The 14970-nt window shown below is 40.9% G+C and overlaps 1 protein-coding gene across 35 annotated transcripts in view; it reads right to left on the reverse strand.

Moving 5' to 3' along the window:
* LOC108709018 (protein mono-ADP-ribosyltransferase PARP4) overlaps positions 1-14970 on the reverse strand; it is a 104014-nt gene that overhangs the window by 50713 nt on the left and 38331 nt on the right. For all 35 annotated transcript variants that reach the window (XR_005965927.1, XM_041584529.1, XM_041584526.1 and 32 more), the window contains exons 22-31: positions 14770-14950; positions 12433-12503; positions 11523-11713; positions 10983-11082; positions 10101-10271; positions 9151-9231; positions 8294-8374; positions 7955-8050; positions 5427-5546; positions 3673-3702 (exon numbers count right to left, since the gene is read on the reverse strand). Coding sequence is in view for 34 of the 35 variants with exons in the window: in XM_041584529.1 (XP_041440463.1) it covers positions 3673-3702; positions 5427-5546; positions 7955-8050; positions 8294-8374; positions 9151-9231; positions 10101-10271; positions 10983-11082; positions 11523-11713; positions 12433-12503; positions 14770-14950 (1122 nt within the window). In the remaining variant the exon portion in view is untranslated. The remainder of the gene's footprint in view (positions 1-3672; positions 3703-5426; positions 5547-7954; positions 8051-8293; positions 8375-9150; positions 9232-10100; positions 10272-10982; positions 11083-11522; positions 11714-12432; positions 12504-14769; positions 14951-14970) is intronic.

A 14970-nucleotide genomic window follows, 5' to 3' on the forward strand; every position in this document is an offset into this window, starting at 1 on the left:
ATAGAACCGATGTTACGAATTAAGACCAACCTAATCACCTGGAGGCGCTATATCGATGACTGTATCATCATTTGGAAAGGTAGTGAGGAACTCCTTAAAACATTTATACAAAATATAAATAACAATACTTTTAATCTAAAATTCACCTATGAATACAGCAAAACATCTATCAATTTTCTGGATCTAAACATCTATACTACAAAAGAGGGTCTAAAAACACGTCTGTTTAAAAAAGAAACAGACTGTAATGGTTATATACCATACGATAGTGGACACCACAAGAAATGGTTAAATAATATACCGAGGGGCCAATTTGGCAGGATAAAAAGAAATTGTTCGGACCCACTTGATTATAAACAAAATTGCGAGCTTATGAGAACTGATTTTTTAGAAAAAGGATATGATCCGAAATTGATAGAGGAATAAATAAAAGCAGTAGATGAAATTGATAGGTCAACACTTTTGGGGACAAAAATCAGAGAAAAAGATTCGAAATGTGTACCCTTTATCACCAAATTTAGTAAGGGGGGGATACAAGCTCACTAATATTTTCAAAAAACATTGGCACATCTTACAAATGGATAAGGATTTGCGGGGGGAAATTGGGGAACGACCATCGATGGTTTTTACTCGACCAAATACATTACGACAATCACTGGCCCCGAGTTATCTGAGGAAAGAGAAAACCAACCCCACCTGGCTGGGTAAAAACAAAGGTTTTTTTAAGTGTATGCATTGCATTGCCTGTAAGACGCTAAGGAGCAATGCAAGAAATGGGGAAAATTTTAAATCCAATCAGACAGATAAGCAATACAAAATTAACCAACTAATAACATGCGATTCAGTTAATGTTGTATATTTATTGGAATGCCCGTGCAAAAAACAATATGTTGGAAGAACTACCAGGAAACTAAAGTTAAGAATAGCGGAACACATCAGAAACATAAAAAAAGGATTAAAAACACATAGCGTATCAGAACATTTCTCCCTACATCACAACAGTGACCCTAGTGAATTAAAATTTATGGGAATTGCACATAAGAAAAAATCTTGGAGAGGTGGTGACAATACTCAAATTATATCACAAGAAGAAACTAGATGGATAATATCCTTAAAAACACTACAACCAATGGGTTTAAACATAGATCTCGATATAAATTGTTTTATTTGAGTGAATTGTTATTAATATTTATAAAAGTTTTATCTTGAAAATCTGCATTTTTAACTATGTAAACTGTATTTAAATTTTTAAATGTATTATTGAAAATATATGTTCCTGTTTTACCTTCTCCCTGAACGAAATTCGTTTGCAGGTGAGATGAGGTAACCAATTATGCCAATTAGGCAGGTCATAAAGGAGCGACCGAGTAGAGTAAATTTTAGCCTCTGATGAAGTGATTGACTCACGAAACGCGTTAGGCAGAGTATTCTTAAGTGTAAGTGACTATTATGTTCTAAATAAATTACCTTCAACTATTTGAGTATCCCTTCGTTGCTTACATAATCTCCCAGCACAAGGCATTCCCAATCCTCTGATCAACTCGTGAGTGCCTGACCCTGACTGACCTGGGAAGTGTATGAGAGGACGCCAAGACTGTGGGATATGAATCAACTTGAATGCTCAGGAACAGAATCGCAGAGATAGCTAGCGCATAGGACCGTGGAATTGTGAAGTACACCAGCGGCATCGCATAGGAGGACAAGCTGAGACTTACCTCACCGCAGATCTGTTCTTGTGTGCAAGCCGTGTCCGGGAAATCCTGTAAGTAGTAACCAGAGCAGGGCCTTGATACCGGCTTTAAAAGTTTTTCACATTGGTGCGGTTTTTGTTTCTTCTTTGTTTTAAAGCTTAGAAGCGATCGCCAGCTGTGGAAGCGGTTTCTGGGTTACCATCTTCGGCTCCGGACCCTGGTGGACTATAGGGAAACTTTGGGACAACTGGGGGATACTGAAAGTTGGTGTATTTATTTTTATTTTTTAAACGGAAGCGCATATCAAACCGTTTGTTCGAATATTATAGATACCTGCAAATCAGAAGCTACATATCTTCCCTTTGGTCTGACAAGAAATTTCCTAACACCACCATGTTTGAGAAAATGTGCTTACAAATACTCCCACGGGAGAAGGCACTCTCTACTATATATGATCACTTGATCCACCTGGCTCCTATCAAGGACTTAAGATTTATTCAACTATGGGAGAAAGACTTGCATATCTGCATGGAGGCAGATCAATGGTCTGATTTCATTAAAGACAATATACACTGCTCGGTGAATATTTCCATTTAGGAAACCTCCCAGAAGGTACTACACCAATGGTACATGGTCCCCTCTAAATTGGCAAAGTGGTACCCTGCTTGCTCCCCCCTGTGCTTTCGGAGCTTTGGCCACCACGGTTCGTTTCTACATATATGGTGGGAATGCCCCAAAGCAGTCCGATTCTGGATACGAATATACACGATGATTACAAATGTGACAGGGCTTTCACTTAAGAAGGATCCGGGGGAAGCATTGATCAACAAGCGAATCCCAAGAATGAACAAATTCACCAGGAAACCGATAACACATATCTTCTCTGCCTCCAAGCAGGTCATCGCTGCAGCCTGGAAGTCCCCCATCTTGGACTTTCCTGAGGTTAAAAGGAGGCTGGATAATGTCCTCATTCTGGAGATATTAACTAGCTACACAAATGGTGCGCAGAAATCTTTCCACAAAGGCTGGTCCCCCTGGTTATCATACCGAAATATTTCCTCAACCTAACTTCTCTTGCATGTCCTCCCACTCTGACTCAGGGGAATCCCGTCACGTGATTACCATGTTGTCCGTTGAAGTTCGTCTCTCTATCCCCTGAAGTGCCTGCAAGCCACGGCCAGAGCGGTTCATTTTGGATACACTGGCGTGCAGATCTCCTGTGTATGGGCTCACTCTTCCGGCTACAGACTGCTCCCAACCCCTGAATCCCTAAATTTCCTTGACCCAATGCTGTACCAGTTAGTGCAGAAATGTCGACAGTACTCACAAGTGTTATAGGCAAATGTTTACTTAGTTTTTGGTTTTCTTTTGATTATTTCTTTTCTCTTACTCCTTTTTCTATTTCTTTTTCTTTTATTTTTGTATAATTTTCTTGTCAGCTACTTGGGCTACTCTATTATGCAACTCAGGAATACATGTTATGTACCCATGTGCCACAATACTACTGCAGCCTGGGGATTGTCCAGTACCTGCAGATTCTGAGTTTTGCTATGTGCCAATATTTGCTATATGCTGATATTTGAAAATAAAAATTTTAAATACAAAAAAAAATAAAATATTATGGTCTTTAAACTGACCCTGGAAAAACAGGGCTTGGGCTAGTGCCAGACGGGGCTGAAATCAACCTGCTAAAATCCACAGGCTGATTTCATCCCCTGACCGCTAGCTGTGTCCTCTTCTTGTTTCATGCCCAGAAGCCTTGTGTTGGCTCCGGCACAAATTTACTTGGTGGATTTTGGAACAAATTGCAAGGTCTCACTTTTCTTCACCAAAATCTGTTGAGTGTGTTCTCACCGAAACCAACACAAGGCTAGTGGACACTGCTAGATTTCAGCAGGCTAGTTTCAGCCTGTCTGGCCCTAGCCTTAGTGTAAAAGTCATCTGTGAAGTCTAAAGAAGAAGAATAAATGACTGTACTTACACAAAAGTTTTCTTTCCACCCAGGGAAATCCTGCAAATGCAAAGCATCATATTATACTCACTGTTACTGGCATCCTTCCTCAGCATTAAAACAACCATTGGCCTAGGCATACATATTGTGTCTTATGTTAGTGGGCAGTTTATGATCAGTGTGGTTATCCCATACAATGGCAATATTTTGTGTAACCTGCATTCATAACATTATTGTCCATGAATGGATCTTAGAAAGAAAGTGGTTGGGGACAAATCTACTGACATAAAGTGACTTTGAAATAATTTCTTGCACATAAATAATATTATGTTATATTCACTGTCACTACTTCGTACTCTTGAATAATAGGATATGAAGCACACCATCCTCAGGCTTTGCCTTTACCGTATATACTCGAGTATAAGCCGTAACGAGTATAAACCGAGGTACCTAATTTTACCTCCAAAAACTGGGAAAGCTTATTGACTCGAGTATAAGCCTAGGGTGAGAAATGCAGCAGCTTCTGGTAAGTTTCAATCAAAAAATTGAGGGTTTCTGCTCCCATTGGAGGTACTGGAGTCTCGTTTTTGGATGCCGGCGACCATTCTTGGACACTGGTGAATATTCTTGGAGACTATTGTTGGACACTGGCGACCATTCTTAGACGCCGGCGACTATTCTTAGAGGCTGGCCTGTAATTTAAGCTGATGCTACAGGGCTGATTATTAAATTCTGATGCTAATTGCACTGGTTTCTGTGCTGCCATGTAGTAATTATCTGTATTAATTACTAATCAGCCTTATATTGTGACATTTCTATTCTATGTGTACTGTATATTGTGAGTGGGTCCCTAAGCTCAGTGACAGCAGCACAGAGCATGTGCAGTGAATCAGCAGAAAAGAAGATGGGGAGCTACTGTGGCATCTTTGGAGACACAGATCTTTACTGCTAAAGGGCTGTGGTTGCCTTGGGCTGGTACAGAAGCACAAAACATAATGTACAACATTTCTACCTACTTCTTTAGTTACCTTTAGTTCTCCTTTAAGACACATGGCATTTTGAGGTAATTTGAGAAAATTGCCACAAAGCTCACAAGATTACCTTTTAGGCAAATAAACCAACAACAACCTCTTCTTCCATGCAATTGCATTTCCCAACTCCAGCCTATCAGTATGCTTCTTTACTAATTTCAGTGAAGCTATCAAACACTGATCAGCTGGAGGAAGGTTTTTCAGCTTCCGATGACCATGTAGTTGGGAAAACAAGTTTTCATGCCTGTTAATAGCACTCATCCAGCATAATCTTGCATTGAAATCGGTTTTTTAAAAGAGCAAATATATTTTTTTATATTTAATGTTGACATTTGTCATGGGGCTAGACATGTTCCTAGTTCTCAGGTCCCCTTAGTCATGTGACTTGTGCTCTGATAAGCTTCAGTCACTCTTTACTGCTGAGCTCAAGTTGGAGTGATACCTTGCTTTGAAGGTGAACTTTATTGCATCTCTGAGCAAGTGTGAGAATTGCATACCCCATGTTAGCATTTGAAAGCAGCAGAGGCCATGGTAGTGAATTCTGGGAAACCACAGGGGGCAAAACTCCCAAATATGACCATGTGTGCCAATGGCTTTACAGTTCAATGCATTGCAACTAGACAAGGCATTTTCCCCACTGATGTATTCATTTGCAACACATACATCATTAATGATGTACCCACATGTGCAACATATACTTTGGTTACAGTTTCCTGTAAAGGTACACACCAGCACACAACAGGATGTACTCACCACACCTATCTTTTTATTCTTCTCTGTTTCCCATGTCATGTATGGTAATATATCAACAACTTCTGCAGATATTATTTCAAGTACATTTGGTACATAGTCCTTTGGTTTCTCTTGTGCATCCTGAATGTAATAAAAAGGCATATTCATATATCTTATGCGCACTTAGTATTTCTGTACCATTTCCAGACAACAGGATGAGAGGGGCTAAATCTGCTGCAACAAAAACCAGGACTTCTTGTTCAATGAAACACAGAAGGAAAATATTTTTACGCACATAAGATGGAAAGAGCTGGTATATTAAATAAAAATGAACTATATACTGGCCATTTTTCCTTTTAAGTGGCACAGACTGTTGAGCAGAGTAGGAGAACAAGTGGCCTATGGACTGGATCCAAGGAATTCATGACAATGAGTAATCCACATGTACGGAACGCGTTTTAGGACATCCTGCAGCGAAATACCCGTCCTTCATGCGATGTCCTATGCTTTCGGAATGGCGCATTGGTTGCTTTTACCGTCACTTATCGTCCAAATCTGCACTCACACCTCCATCCTCTACCCTCCCTTCTCAGCCATCAGTCATACAAACTCCGCCCTCAGCCTTTTGCCCAATGTCTTCCACCCTTAGCCCTCCATCCTTCGCCCTCAGTCCTCTGCTTTCCGCCCTCAGTTCTCTTCCTTCAGTCCTCTTCCTTCCGCCGTCGCTAACCACTTTAGAAACTTAGGGACAAGAGTGTCGGATGAAAAGGGAGATCTGAGGGGGAAGTGCTGAAGAAAAGAAAGAGGGTGGAGGGCTGAGCAGGGAGGGCAGAAGGAATAGGACTGAAAGGAAGAGGACTGAGGGTGTAGGATGGAGGACTGAGGGCGGAGTTCGTATGACTGACAGCTCAGAAGGGAGGCTAGAGGACGGAGGTGTGATTGCAGATTTGGACAATGAGTGACGGCAAAAGAAACCGATGCGCCATTTCGAAGGCATAGGACATCTCATGAAGGACATGTATTTCACTGCAGAATGTCCTAAAATGCGTTCCGTACACATGGTTACTGTTGTCCTTGCATCTAGAGCCTTGTTGTGGCAGCCACACTATCTTGCACCATATGGTGGCACACCTCTCAGACCTAAGGTTGTGTAACACGCTCCGGGAGACCGGCGTGTGCCCCTACCTTGAAGCCCGTCTGGCTCCCAGAGTCTATCCAGCTCTGGTGTCCGGACTCCGGAGAGCGCATGAGCAATGCACTGTGAAGACAGCGGCGGTGGTGATGTCACGCTTCCCAGCAAATTTGAATTTAAAAAGCCCATCTCTGTCAAAAATACTTGCTCAAGCTTATCTTCAGCTCCCCTGAACCTGCTAAGCAATATTTTGGATTTCCATTTTGGTTTTGACCCCTGCCTGACTACGATTCTTGCTGCCTGCCTTGTGAACCTTGCCTGTTTCTTGACTATCCTGAAATCTACGATTCTTGCCGCCTGCCTTTTGAATCTTCACTGTTCATTGACTATTCTTGTTGCCAGCTTTTGTACTCTGCTGGGTCCGCCATTACCCTGGTTCTTTCATCTTTTGGTACACTTTGCTCATGTTCAAGATCCCTGCCTTTATCCGCAGCAGAAAGTCTGGGGCCCCAAAAGGGCGTCGGTGAATACCGGGGAAAGGCAGGGCTCTCTTGTTCACTTAGAAATAATTCTGGGCAGTACACGGGCTTCCCCGCATACAGTACGTAACAGGCTGCCTGTAAATTTAGCCTGCCTGTGACACTTAGACATATATACGCACAAAACCAAAAAATGGTGCACAAATAAACACACATATATATGTATATACAGTGGCGGAACTACCGGGGGAGCAAGGGGTACATTACCGGACAGTTTCCGGGTGTACGGAGGGGGGCAAGGGACCTGTGTGGACCGAAACGTCGATCCAATAAAATAAGTTTTGTTTTGATAAATCCCAGTGTGCTGCAGCTTTCGACATGTATATATATATATATATATATATATATATATATATATATATATATATATATATATATATATATATATATATATATATATATATATGTTATGAAATTAGAATATTATATTATATTAGAATAGGGGGTATATTAATTATATAGGTTATGAAATTAGAATATTATATTATATTAGAATAGGGGGTATATTAATTATAATAATACATAGGTTTCAGTGAGTGGTGTCCCTTTTACATTACTAAGCACTGATTATATAACTGATGACATCAATAACCACAATTTATATGTACTTTTTGTAAATAGGAGGCACATTTTTCACTATATATATGCACAGTTTAATTCTTATTGCCCCGTACATTTGAAATCTCATATGGAGGCCATCCTGCAGTTTGGAGGGATATATAACCAAATCAGAATGTGTACTTTCCAAGTGCAAAAATCAGCACTGAAAGCTTTATAAGAGAAATAAAAGTTAATTTTATTCATCACACAGGCACTTGCATCACTTTCAGCATGAGCCAATTAAATGACATTGGACAAAAAAGAACTCGGTTACTTACCCGTTTCTCAACAGCAACAAAGCTTGTAAACTGAGTGACAATTGAGTACTTCTTGCTCAGCTCAATAATTAAGGACTTTGTCTGCTGCTTTTTCATCTACATAAAGGAGACAAATGCAGAGCAGGTGGAAGACACATACCATAATCTTAAATAATCATTTCTGGTCTTTAAGACTACAAAAATTTTGATATCTGCTATTTGAATTACTCAAATGGGGAGTGATAAAACCCATTGGTGGAAGTAGAGTGGGCCTTTGAATTCAATTTATTTTATGGACAAGAAAGCTCTAGATTAATCCTAAAACTGATAAAGATAGTTTTTTATGAATATGATGCAAACCTCATGTTCATGTTCTTTCTCGTGCAGGAACCCATCTTCATAATCTCTAATAACAGCCCTTGCAGTCAGTTTATGAAGCATCTGCATAGAAGGAAAATGACGAGAAGTAGTAAACAGACCTTATTTGATGGTGTGGTTTTGGTTGAGTTGTCCTTAGACCTGCACCCAACAGGAGGCCTGCATTTTGATACAATACTTTAACTGGATTTACTGTGTGCCCATCCTTGACCTCATCATAATAAATGAGCTGGGAACATGTTCAAGGACTGCATAGACACGCGCAAGACAACCCAGAACAAGATATTGGAACTCTTGTGTCCCAGATGCCAAACATATCATTTTACTTTCAGTTTACATTGATCTCAGGGGGGGCTCCAGCCAGACCGTCAAATAAATCTCACAGCAATGATATATAGAGGAGAAAGAACCAATAGCAGAATGAATTTTACGTGTGCTCTTGTATTACTTACCTGTTTTCCTCTATTAATGCTTTGGGTGATATCTTGCCAGACATAATATCAAAGGCTATTGTGATACTAAACTCTATAGTTAGTATAGATATGGGTATATAGAATTTATGTAAGTGTATGGAGGGGTGTGTGTATGGATGCTGGGTTTTCATTTGGAGGGGTTGAACTTTATGGACTTTGTCTTTTTTCAACCCGATTTAACTATGTAACTATGTGGCACCAATAAGGCCACAAAGTGATGCGTAAACAAAGAAAAAGTCATTTTTCTGCTAACTCTGATTTGTCTTACAGCTTACTATTATACACAGGGAAAGTAGAGGTTCGGGAATCCTAACATTTTTACAACTGCGAGCAAAATAAAAAATATACCCACGTCCTCATATTTACCGTTCCTGTGGTTTTCTGTAATTCGGTAGTCGATGCCATAGTGTCCAGTTCTTTGTCATCGATTAATGCTTGTAGCTTGGCCTACAATGTAAAAGGTTTTTTTAAAAAAAAAATAAAAAATCTATTTAATACAATGGATCAACTACAGTATTCCCTGCAAATTTCCAATTGCCAAATTGGAGGTCATGCCCAGCTACACTTCACAGTGGTACCATGCAAGGACTATATATACATAGAGAGGATTGTTAGGAACGGGGCAAATTGTTTTCAGTTTGTTTTTACTGTAACTGCTCTAGACCAATAACTACTTACAGGTGCATAGTTGCTAAGGAGGGGGAAGGAATAGGCTGCCGGTGCATGGTTGCTATGGGTTAGACCCATACCACGGCCATACCCATTCCTGCTCCCATATAATCTCCATTAGGTATCAATAGATCAAGATGTGATAGCGCCATCAAGCAAAATGTATACCTCACCTAAGGTACCTGCATAGAGCCTTGAACTCAACTAAACAACTATGGGATATATTGGAATTCCAACTGTCTCCAAAGCCACTAATGTTTTGCTGCTGAATGGAAGTAAATGTCATTAAAAATGTTTCAGCATTCAGTTTAAAGCTTTCCCAAAAGAGCTGTAAGAGCAGGACCTACTTCATATTTGTATTTTTGGTTTCAGATTGAGATACTGCATAGGCAGGTGCATGGATTTCTGCTAATATTGAATACTGTACCTTCAAAACAAAATATTTTGCACTTCAACCAATGTTTAGCAATGTGTCAGTTAAAGGGAAAATTTTACATTTGTAAGAGAGAGAGAGAGAGAGAGAGGTCGAACATATCAACACAGATATTTCTGAAGTCTAATAAACTTATGCGCAGCATAGAACAATAGGGGAAAGCAACTGTGGTCCAAGTGAAACAGAATTCAACAGGACAAGAGAAAATCTGTACCTGAGTGCAACGAGGAGCAAAACCATAAACAAGAAGGCAACTGTTCTTGAACAAAGCCGGTATATGTGCCGGGGCTTGCACAGGCTCTGGATCATTTTCACTGAACTGCACCCATTTAACAGATGCACTGGTGCATGCAGGGGAATTCATTTTTTCCAGCTGTGCCTCCATCTGTGAAAAGAAGTTATAAGTGTCATTTTATTAGGACCAGTTTTAGGGTATCACTATAAGTGCAGCTTTGTCGGCCAGTGAGCGTCAAAGCTTTCAAAATTCCTTAAAGGAGTAGGAAAGCTATCGAAGCAGTTTATTGCCAATAGATTAGCCACAATAGTGCAAGCTAGAATGCTACATTTATTCTGTAGAATGTTTAACCTTACCTGAGTAAACAGGTCTAGAAGCTCTCTCTGTTTGTTTAGGATAGCAGCTGCCATATTAGCTTGGTGTGACATCACTTCCTGCCTAAGTCTCTCCCTGCTCACTCATAGATCTGGGCTCAGATTACAGCAGGGAGGGTGGAAAAGGGAGAGGGAGAGAGGAGCAAACTGAGCATGCTCAAGCCCTAGCCCTGGAGGTTTAAGCTGAAAACAGGAAGTCTGATACAGAAGCCCATATGTACACAATAAAAGGAAAGAAATGTGGTGTTTCTTTTGACAGAGGACTCAGAACAACATTACTTTGAGGGTTGGCTGGTATATTTATATAGACCTTTCTGATAAAGCTTACTTAATTGTAGCCTTCTCCTTTAACAATGAAGAATGGGGATCATAGCCTGTTAAACAGTTTACATTCAGTATTCTGGCTTAATTGCAAAATGGTGGGTTCAATTTAAATCTTATAATTAGTTTCTTGTTAAGAAATTACTTTTATTGATAGGAAACTTACCTTTTTTTCCCAGTTGGATTTTGATTTATCTTCAAAAAATTCAAAGAACCCAGCACCATATTGAGCCAAGCACCGCAACATATGGCGATTGGCTGTTGCACTGAAAAATATTAGCAAATACTCCATCAGACCAGGGCACAGTCTCAGTCACGTTTCTAAAGCTAATTCATAATATTTTGTCTGTTTAGCAGTAATAATGTTCTTTAATGCTTGCATATTGAAAATACAATGTATGTGAACTGTGTAGATTGCTGAGCAGACATGTTATTTATATGGCTATTGCAATGCTGATCTGATTTTGCCTCAACCACAACATCAACAGCAATGCCAAAAGCAGATATTGGTCAAGTTATCAGACCAATGAAATGGGTTATGCAAATAATATTTTTATCTGTCTAAATCCAAAGTCAAAGAAACAATGCAATATACTGGAAAAGTGGATTCAATTGGCAATAATAGCACCATGTCTATATCTGAAGGTGCCACACTGCGTACCAAAGGCAAAGAATACATGTCAAATAAAGGGAGAGCACTACGTACCCAACACCACAGGTGAACAGACGCACTTTCCCTGCATTCTTTTTAAGGATCTGAAAGACACGGTTCTCATTCTGGATGTGTCCATCAGATATAAGAAGAACATTTTGCATTGTGCCTGAGGAAGGAGCCAGCAAACATAAGGACTGCAAAGGCTTCCAGAGTTCTGTGTTTCCCATATTTGGTTTGGCCATCTAGAAAGTAAAACGCAAAGAGGTTACACATACTAGAGACAAATATCAGAAAGGTATTATAGATATAGAAGTGACCAAGAACACAATGTACTGGAAAATTTCACATAGAGAAGAGATCATACACTCATAGGTACCACATTAATAGGCACCAGGTGCTCCCGTTGGCAAAGTTAAATAATTTGCGTCAACTGCCGGTGGACCCTGGTGCAGGGGGCACCCCCCGTTCCCCTAGTAGTTCTGCCACTGCGAATAATTTGGGACTGTTTGCACCAGTAAGTGTCGGACTGGGATGCCTGGGGCCCACCAGAAAACCTAGACTATGGGCCCATTCTCCAATCTAATTTTCTTCCACTTCTCGCTTAACCTTTTTTATTTTCTTAGTACCTTTTCTATATATGATATACTCTATTTTTCAATCTATTTGGCCTCTTTGATTCCATAAAGAATTAGGAAATGAACATGAAATTGTAACAAATGCTTAGAAGGAGGAGGGCCCACTGACAGTCAGTGGGCCCACCGGAAGTTTTACCGGTATTCTGGTGGGCCAGTCTGACACTACCAGTAACTCCCATGTGTTTCTGGCCCAAAAGGCAGTGAGTGAAGATAAACAAATGAAAGGACTGAAATAATACAGTATCATTACTAAGGGTGGGTTGTACTGGAGCAAACCGTCACTACAGGGGGCACACTTGCAATTTAAAAAAGGAAATGGCTCTTACTTTAATAAACTGCACCAGCTCTGGTATTAAGTTGTTCTTCTCTTTTGGACAGACGCAAAATTCCTTAAAACCTGTAAGTCACAAAATATACAGCATCAGTGGTGGGACATATCAGCAGCTTTGCAGTTTTAGGCAACAGGTTGGTAAACGCATTAAAGAAATGTTAATGCATGTCAATACTGTTATCATCCCATATAATTGTCAGAAAACCCTATTGCTCAAAGCTGCACTCTGCACCTCATAAAACATCCATCATACGGAGCAGAGCACATTGTTGGTGGGCACAAGGTAATCTACTGGTGCTCCCTATCTTGTATGTCTGGATGTTGGGGATGTGTGAGGCAGGTAAGAGGGGGTATCCCTATATAAGAGTCCTGCAGTGGGTCGGGTACCCGCAGGTTACCCGCAAAACCCTACAGGTTGCGTGTAGAAGTTCCGGGTGCGGGTATAGGGTGCGGGTCTTCTCAATATCGATTTTTACTCCTTTTTTCTGATCACGCCTACTTCTGATGATGTCACTTCCAGTTTACAATGACAGCACTTCCTGATTCTTGATGGTCACTGGGTGGCGGGTCCGGGTTGCGGATAACGTACTTGCGGGTCGGGCAGCAGGTTCAAGTGGGTAAGAATGCGGGTTGCAGGTCCAGGTTGCAGATTGCAGGTTGTGGGTCGGGTACGGGTTCCAAAAATAGACCCGCGCAGGACTCTAGCCTATATGCCTTCCCCCCCAATCATGAGTAGAGCACTACCAAAAACAGAGACCTATTGCATTATGCCTATGTGCATGGCAGGGTGCAAAATTAAAAAAACATGGTGTATTGTGCCCATTTTCTTGCACATAGTCGTTAGTGTTTGTACATGAAGAAAATATTCCTTTGCAAACCAGCTTCTAACTGTGTCACATGTCACACACAGAGGGGCAGATTCCCTAAAGGGCGAAGTGACCAACGCTAGAGAGGCTCATTATTACCACTCATAAATAGAAAAAAAAGGGGGGGAAAGTAGACCCATGAAGTTGCACCTACCCATCTGTCAATTCCAAAGACATTAGAGCCGTTAAAACGTAACTTTCAATATGTGGCTAAAACCATACACACAGGATTGATTAAAAAATGGTGAAGAACGGGGGCCGGAATGACTGGAGACAGGGGGTTTTAGGCGTATGCGTGTCCTGGGTAAAGGGGTGACGATTGCCTAATCAATATATTCAACCAACCTTAGGTTGAAATACGGCGGAAAAGACTATAAAGCATTCCTTTCAACCTCTAGAGTAAATTGCATCACCAACCCATTCACCCACACGAGATCCCCTCCCGGAGCGCATGACGTGCTTTTCGCCTGCTCACATGCAGCCTTTGACAAAGCCTGTATGTGAGCAGGCGAAATGGGCGTCAGGTGCACTTTTTTTTTAGTAACGGTTAGGCAGGGCGTCGGAAAAAGACTAATAAGGGGCACAAGCTCACTACCTTAAAGGGAGGGATAATGTGTGGGTGAAGGGGTTGGCCTCGGTGTTTTTTGAAGGGGTAGTTGACGCTCTTCGTACCCAGACACCGGATAGTGCTGCAGAGCATAAGGAAGCGATATAGACAGGCTGATATTCCAACCGCTTTACCCACAGATTATCCCTCCCGGTAAGGTAGTGAGCTTGTGCCCCTTATAAAAGTCTTTTTCCAACACCCGCCTAACCGTTACTTAAAAGAGTGTGCCTGACGCCCATTTCGCCTGCTCACAGGCGCACGCATACACCTGCAAACCCCCTGTCTCCAGTCATTCCGACCCCCCATTCTTTACCATTTTTTAATAAATTCTGTGTGTATGGTTTTAGACACATATTAAAAGTTACGTTTTAACGCCTCTTATAAGTCTTTGAAATTGACAGATGGGTAGGTGCAACTTCATGGTTCTACTTTCCCCCCCTTTTTTTCTATTTATGCTATACACTCTGGACCCTGCACACCATCTTTTGTTTCTCAACCTGATGGAAGGTGCTCCCAAATATATTTTATTTTTGTGCATTATAACAACTCTATTTTATTAATTAAGGTTCTCTGGACTTGTGTAACGTAATGTACTGTATTTTCTGCAACATATACGACCAGGTAACTTTATAATTTCCAGCCGTATGCAAATTAGGCAATGCTAGCGCATCTTTGCTTTGATTGCCGAAGTAATGCTAGCGAAAATTCGAATTTATGCCTGGCGAAGTGTTGCAATGGCTGCGAAGCCGTCGCTGGCGAATTTTCGCCGGTTAGGGAATTTGCCCCAGAGACTGAATAACTAAGAGACATCACATTTCTAATTGTTAATTCAGTAAGAACATTTAATTGTATGACTTACTTGTTCCAAAGCTGATTATGTTTATGCTGAGCCATGAATTAAAAAAGTTGGCTGCAAGCAGAGCAATCTGTTTTGCACTTTGGAAAGTGGATTCCATAGAATTGGAGCAATCAAGTAAGATGGTCAAATCCCAGGATTGTATGTTTGTCTCAAAATCAGGCAGGAACACAAGCATGCATGCCTGGAGGAACAGAAGGATAC

Source organism: Xenopus laevis, chromosome 2S (genome assembly GCF_017654675.1).
Source record: "Xenopus laevis strain J_2021 chromosome 2S, Xenopus_laevis_v10.1, whole genome shotgun sequence".
Lineage (NCBI taxonomy): Eukaryota > Metazoa > Chordata > Amphibia > Anura > Pipidae > Xenopus > Xenopus laevis.